Here is a 7,553-nt window from a genome sequence, read left to right on the forward strand (position 1 = left end):
ATAAATGTAGGGTCAAAATGTAGGCAGGGTTCTGAGGAATTGAAGGAACAATTGGAGGAACCGAAAGATCTTGGGGTTGATATCCAGAGATCTCTAAAGGTTAGCAGTCAAGTGGATAGAACTGTGAAGAAGACCTATAGTGTTTTACCGGTTATTTATAGGGAGTTTGAGTTTAAGACGGTGGGATTATGCTGCAACTACATCGGATCACATTTGGAATATTGTGTACAGTTCTGGTCACCTCACTATAAGAAGGATGTGGAAGCATTGGAGAGAGTGCAGAGGAGATTTACCAGGATGCTGCCTGGTTTGGAGGGTAGGTCTTATGAGGAAAGGTTGAGGGAGCTGGGGCTTTTCTCTTTAGAACAGAGGAGGATCAAAGGCGACTAAATAGAGATGTATAAGATGATGAAGGGGATAGATAGAGTGGACGTGCAGAGAATATTTCCTCAGGTGGATGCAGCTGTTGCTAGGGGGCATAAATTTAAGGTTCATGGTGGGAGATATAGGAGGGATGTCCAAGGTACATTATTCACTCACAGAGTGGTGGGGTGTAGAATACACTATCTGCTGCGATAGTGGAGTCAGACACTTTAGGAAGTTTCAAGCAGTTATTGGATAGGCACATGGAGCACACAAGAATGATAGGGAGTGGGACAGCTTGATCTTGAGGTGGACATAGCTCGGCATAACATTGAGGGCCGAAGGGCCTCTACTGTGCTGTCCTGTTCTATGTTCCTATGTAAATGCATCACTGTGGTTATCTCCAGTCAAGTGTACAGTCAATATTTAGTATTCAGTACATTAATGGTCTCCCCTGAATTAAAAAAAAAACTACAACTAAAAGACTGTGGGCCGATCGATATTTTTATGGGGAAGTTTGATGTGTTGATGAGTGAAAAGTGAACTGAAGGCGATGTTATTGGGTTTAGATCGAAGAACACGGGAGGAGTTTGATGTGGAGCATAAAACCCAGAAAACCAAAAAGAAAAGTAGATCAGTTGGGCCGAATGGCCTGATTCTGTGCTGTAAACTTTCTGAAACGTTCCACTCCGCCCCCCTGAGTTATTTGAGATAACAATTGTGTTCACCTCTCCTCCAAGCTGCAAATCAAAAATGGGAACAGTTAAAATTAAAATCGAAGCACAATTTCCTGATATCTCACCAGCTGTTTCATTGTTTCCAGACTTTTCCAGTTTATTGACATTTATTGTACATTTTCTGCAGATCCAAATCCGCGGGAACCGGTCGTCTCTGTCCTCCTGCCCTCGGCAGAAGAAGTCTCCGCTCAGAGATTCGTCTCCCTCAGCTGCTTAGTGAGAGGTTTCTCCCCCCGAGAGATCTTCGTCAAGTGGACCGTCAACGACAAGCCAGTGAATCCCGGCAACTACAGGAACACCGAGGTGGTGGCGGAGAACGGCAATAGCTCCTTCTTCATGTACAGCCGGTTATCCATTGCAGCAGAGGAATGGTCCAGCGGCGCTTCTTACTCCTGTGTAGTGGGACATGAAGCCATCCCCTTGAAGATGATCAACAGAACAGTTGACAAATCCAGCGGTAAACCCAGTTTTGTGAACATTTCCTTGCACTGATGGACACTGTTAATTCATGTCAATGAGTATCACTCGGTTACGTTAAAAACTACAATAAAGAGAATAAAATCATTTTCCTCTAACGATAAATGAAATACCCAATCGCTTCACTGATTGCTTTTCAGTTTTCCTTCCAGTAGATTTTTTTTGGTTTGAGTCAGGTGTTTTCAGGCCTCAGATCGAAGTCTTGTTGAACCAATGCGCCCAGCTCAGATCCACCCTGTCTTAGAGACAGAGTAGAGCACATTTATTCCAGGATTCTCCAAAATGTCTTCACCGACTTTCCTCCCTCAGGAAAAATCCGACAATTTCAACATTTGCCGCAAACATTCTCAATATTTAGATCTCGGTGTTCCTGTTTCTCTCATTGTCCATGCCTTTACCCTTTCATTGTCAGCTTTAAGCTGCTGCATCACACCCACTGAACAGAAGTGAGGGTCACACATAATCATAGAGAAATAATCCCCCATCAGATTGAGGGAGAGTGAAATTGTTAACATACCGGATTCCTACTCACCCAACAAAGAGAGGGGAGGATCAATAACTAACCCATGTACCACAACTTCCTCAATGAAATGAGGAGGAATGTCATTATTTAGTCCACAGTACTGCCACTTCCTCAGTGGTTAGAACCATCAGGGACATTGCATCACAGGGTAGAGAGAGGGAAAATATGAGCTCACTCTCCTCCCTATCCCTAAGTAGTGTGTTTGGAAGGGAACAGCTCTATAAGATGGAGTCAGTTGTCAACAGTACAAATTAGCTTCCTTTTTTTAGCTACAAATTTCGAAGTATCATTACCATTATCAAAGTATCACTGAAGTATATAATACTCATAAACTAATATGTGCATATATATCTATGCAAAATATTTCAAAAATGTCTCAGCACTCTTGTTCCTGTTAATCATATGCTGACATTGATGTCCAGAAATACAAATTTAAACACATAATGGAATCCTCCCCGGTTTTCACTGTTTTGTTACTGGGGTTTCTGAGATGCATCAGTTAATTATTTCATTCACTCTCCTGATATCACCGTGCCACTCGCATAAAAGAAACTTAAACAGCAGACTCTGAAAATATGCTCCATTGTTCGGATTGTTTGGATCACATTCAGTTAACAATTGCCGGTTAAACCTGAAGCAACAGTTAAAAAAAATACACACTGACAATACTACACAAAACTGTCACAATTAGAAATACAGGTGTAGTCGTACACACACACACACACACACACACACACACACACACACACACACACACACACACACACGAATATATAGACTCACACTTGTACAAACAGGCACTTCAACATCAACATACACACACAATCAAATATGTACAAAAGCACACACATATACACATAAAACACACAAGGGTGCTAAATTGGGGGAAGGCTAGATACAGCCGGATTAGGCAGGAGCTTAGGGATATAGACTGGGATAGGCTGCTGGAAGGCAAGACCACGTGAGGCATGTGGGAGTCTTTCAAGGGAAAACTGAAATGGGTGCAGTAAAGGCATGTGCCGGTTAGGAGGAAGGATGGGAAAGGCAGGATTAGGGAACCGTGGATTACTAGAGATATAGAAGACCTGGTTAGGAAGAAACGAGAGGCGTATGTCAGGTCCAAGCAGCTGGGAACGGAGAGAGCGTTGGAGGAATACAGAGAGAGTAGGAGGGATCTCAAACGAAGAGTTAGGAGAGCAAAGAGGGAGCATCAGATGGCTTTGGCAGGTAGGGTTAAGGAGAATCCAAAGGCGTTTTACTCCAATCTTAAGAACAAAAGGGTGGCTAGGGGTAAAATCGGTCCTCTCAGGGACAGACGTAGGGAATTGTGCTTCGAGGCAGAGGGAATGGGGGAAATCCTGAATGAATACTTTGCGTCGGTATTCACAAAGGAGAGGGGCTTGATGTCTAGTACGGTCATTGAAGGAGCGGTAGACCAATTGAAAGTTCTATCGATTACGAGGGAAGAAGTGTTAGGGCTTTTAGATGACATGAAAACTGATAAATCTCCGGGGCCCGATTGCATTTATCCTAGGCTACTTAGAGAAGCGAGTGATGAGATTGCTGGGCCTCTGACGCGAATCTTTGTCTCTTCTTTGGACACCAGTGAGGTCCCAGAGGACTGGAGGATAGCGAACGTGGTACTGTTATTTAAAAAGGGTAGGAGGGATAGCCCGGGTAACTGTAGGCCGGTGAGCTTAACGTCAGTGGTAGGTAAGTTGATGGAGAGGATTCTTAGGGATAGGATGTATGCACACTGAGAGCGTTGCGATCTGATTAAGGATACGCAGCATGGCTTTGTCAAAGGGAATTCTTGCCTTACAAATCTGGTAGAATTCTTTGAGGAGGTGACAAAAACGGTCGATGAAGGACGAGCCGTTGATGTCGTCTATATGGATTTCAGTAAGCTGTTTGACAAAGTCCCTCATGGTAGGTTGGTACAGAAGATTAAAGCTCATGGGATATGTGGTCAGATATCTAGATGGGTAGAGAACTGGCTTCCAAAGAGGAGTCAGAGAGTAGTTGTGGAGGGGTCTTTTTCTAGCTGGAGGTCTGTCACTAGTGGGGTGCCACAGGGCTCAGTACTGGGACCTCTTCTCTTTGTAGTGCATATAAATGATTTGGAAGAGGGAGTAGATGGCGTGATCAGCAAAATTCCTGATGACACCAAGATGGCTGGATTGGCGGGCAGTGAGGAGCAGTGTCTGGCAATACAGCGGGATATTGATAGGCTGGTTGATTGGGCAGATACGTGGCAAATGGAGTTTAATCCATAAATGTGAGGTGATGCATTTTGGCCGGAATAATGTAGGGGGGGAGTTATATGGTAAAGGGTAAGCCCGTAAGGAGTATAGAATCGCAGCGAGACCTGGGGGTGCAAGTGCACAAGTCTTTGAAGGTGGCAGTGCAAGTGGAGAGTGTGGTGAAGAAAGCCAATGGTATGTTAGCCTTTATCAGAAGGGGTATAGAATATAAGAGCTGGAGTCTAATGTTGCAGTTGTACAGAATGTTGGTTAGGCCGCATTTGGAGTACTGCGTCCAGTTCTGGTCGCCTTACTACCGGAAGGACGTGGAGACTCTGGAGAGAGTGCAGAGGAGGTTTACCAGGATGCTGCCTGGTATGGAAGGACTAGGGTATGAGGAAAGATTGAAGAAATTGGGGCTCTTTTCCCTTGAAAGACACCGACTCAGGGGGGATCTAATAGAGGTATACAAGATTATGAAGGGTATAGATAGAGTTAACAGAGGTCAGCTATTTCCTATGATAGAGACACGTAGGACAAGGGGCCATGGACTTAAGGTGAGGGGGGAGAGGTACAACACAGATATTAGAGTGAGGTTTTTAACACAGAGGGTAGTGGGTGTATGGAATGCTCTGCCAAGTAAGGTGGTGGAGGCAAACACGCTTGAGTCATTTAAGAGAAACTTAGATAGGCACATGACTGGGTTGGGGATGGGTGGATATAGGAGCTTGTTTTAAATAAGGGTCATTAGCATTGGGACGTCCCTGGTAATGTAAATGGGTATGGTATGATAATAATGTTTTTCTGTTTTCATTCACAGGTTTTAAGTCGGTCCACCTCGTGTCCAACAAGGGGCATACACGCGATGGGTCGTACTGGGGCTGCTCTTGGTTGTTCAGGACTGGCCTAGTGCTTCATGTCGTAGTGTGTGCCTAAACTGGACAAGATACTGGGCAAGACGACAGCTCAGTGACTATCGCTGATTGCTGTGCAGACGCATGGATTTGGGCCGGTGTCTGTGGGAGTTTGCGCATTCTCCCCGTGCTTGCGTGGGTTTTCTCCGGGTGCTCCGGTTTCCTCCCACACCCCAAAGATGTGCTGTTAGGCTGATTGGCAGGAATAAATTGTCCCTAAATCAGTTTCCCTCAATCTGGATGGCCATAAAACATTAAACACGGGTCGTGGGGGGAGAGGGGGACTGGTGGTGTTGAGATGGCGGCGCGGGCTCGTTTGGCCGAAGGGCCTGTTTCCCGGGCTGATTTTGTTCTTTGTTCTTTGTTTGTACATACACTTGCATGAGTCGGTACACAGACCCGAACACACACACATACATGCATAGACACAAATCAGACAGATACACGTGCATGCAGACCCACATAAATGCACAAACACATACATACGCTCAAATAAGTATATATATTAGCAGACATTCACTCTGACAGGAATATAGATATAGAGACACACAATGTTATAAACGTTAACAGGTATACATGGAAATGCAAATAAACAAATAAGCAGCCTGCATATAGATGAACTGACAGCAAAACATTTGCACGCGAACATGTAGACATAAACATTAGCATGCTCATACAGAACAGAATACCACAGCACACATTACTACATATCGAAACACAAACATATTTCAAGATATCGTTGTGAAGAACTATCAACACGTGTACACATACATACATGTTAAAAGGTACACACACAGACACATGGGGAAGCAAACGCAAACAGAAAAGGAAACAAACATTACTAGAATGACAGAAGTTAAGACATAGTAATAGATAGAAACGCATGTGCATCCATTAAGAGTGGCATTAATACATATCAATAAACTTAACTCAATAATAGAGCCATACATACACAATGACAGATGGATAACACGTACACACAGATGCAGACGCACAACTACACAAATCAACAAACGGAGGCAAATAAACACGTATATTAAGACTCTTGTACATATATTAACTCAGACCCAAAGATTAATGCAGAACACGAGATGCTCATGCACATGCACATACATGCAAAACCTTAAATACAAATGGTAGGTAAATGACGAAAGTAAAATTTAAATATGAATTTTAATGGACATATCTACCGACAACTCGTCCAATGTGCATTGCACCGAAAACACGTTGAGAAACTGAATTAAGCTAGTGATCTTCTAACCATTACCACCACAAATAAGAAAAAATCAGAAATTACATCCCAGTTCTTAAACAGCAGCATTCACAGTTTACAGATGAGTCACCATCTGTGGAAACAATCATTGATCAGTGAACGTTCCTCCATAATATTCATATATTCTCATAATATTCTTCAGTAAGGGATTCTGACAAATAGTTCGAAAATTAGCTGATTCTCAAGAAACCACCTTCAGTAGTTTCTGATGTGGACTGTCCAAGGAATGTACATAAAGATCAAGTGTGAAAATAGTTACAGAGGTCAGTTACTGAGTGTCCTGAACTTAAAAGTCGATATACATTGAAAATTATAAGAGAAAATGAATTAACAGTTTATGAAGGAGAACGCGAAAAGAAAAATAACAATAAGATTCCCTGGATAAATAAAGTAATCTAGTTTCATTTCCTGGTCTCCGCCCCCAGACCCCACCGACCGCCTCTGGATTGAAGGCAATGAGGATGATAACAGCAACATCTGGACAACCGCTTCCACATTCATCGTCCTGTTCTTCCTGAGCATGTCCTACAGCACTGTGGTCACTCTGGTGAAGGTGAGATGATTCAATTCACTCACATTTCACGCTGGCAGAACGGATTTGAAAAATCTCTCAATGTTTCACTGATTAAAAACTCTAACATTATTGTCGCGCATCAGAAACATCTGCTTCAATATTGTACCTTTCTCTTACAGATCAAATGACGGGTTGAACTTTGGACGCTGAAGCTGATTATCAAGATCTCTGTATGGGTCAACTACAATATCAGCTCTCGGTGACTGTATCAGTAAAATTCTCCCAGCTTATCATTCTGAATCTTTAACTAAGGCTACCTTAGATTTTATTTCTGTTTTCAGTGTAAATTGTATGAGGCATTTTTGTTATAATGTAATTATGGTTAATAGTTTCCCCATAGTTCAAATTTCATGTATAAATAAGAAACTTGTTTTATTTCTTATTCACATTTGTTAATTCCTCTTCCGATTAATGTCCTGTTTTCTATTTTTGGTGTATGTAACAGATGT

At 42.8% G+C, this 7,553-nt stretch overlaps 1 protein-coding gene across 1 annotated transcript in view; it reads left to right on the forward strand.

Annotated features, from left to right (window-relative positions):
* Window positions 1–7,232, forward strand: part of LOC145362403 (Ig heavy chain Mem5-like) — a 59,227-nt gene extending 51,995 nt beyond the window's left edge. The window contains exon 7 of the mRNA XM_080218447.1: window positions 7,224–7,232. Coding sequence (XP_080074573.1) covers window positions 7,224–7,232 — 9 coding nt within the window. The remainder of the gene's footprint in view (window positions 1–7,223) is intronic.
* The last annotated feature ends 321 nt before the right edge of the window (window positions 7,233–7,553 follow it).

This window comes from Carcharhinus amblyrhynchos, unplaced genomic scaffold (genome assembly GCF_965287045.1).
Source record: "Carcharhinus amblyrhynchos unplaced genomic scaffold, sCarAmb.v2.hapA scaffold_38, whole genome shotgun sequence".
Lineage (NCBI taxonomy): Eukaryota > Metazoa > Chordata > Chondrichthyes > Carcharhiniformes > Carcharhinidae > Carcharhinus > Carcharhinus amblyrhynchos.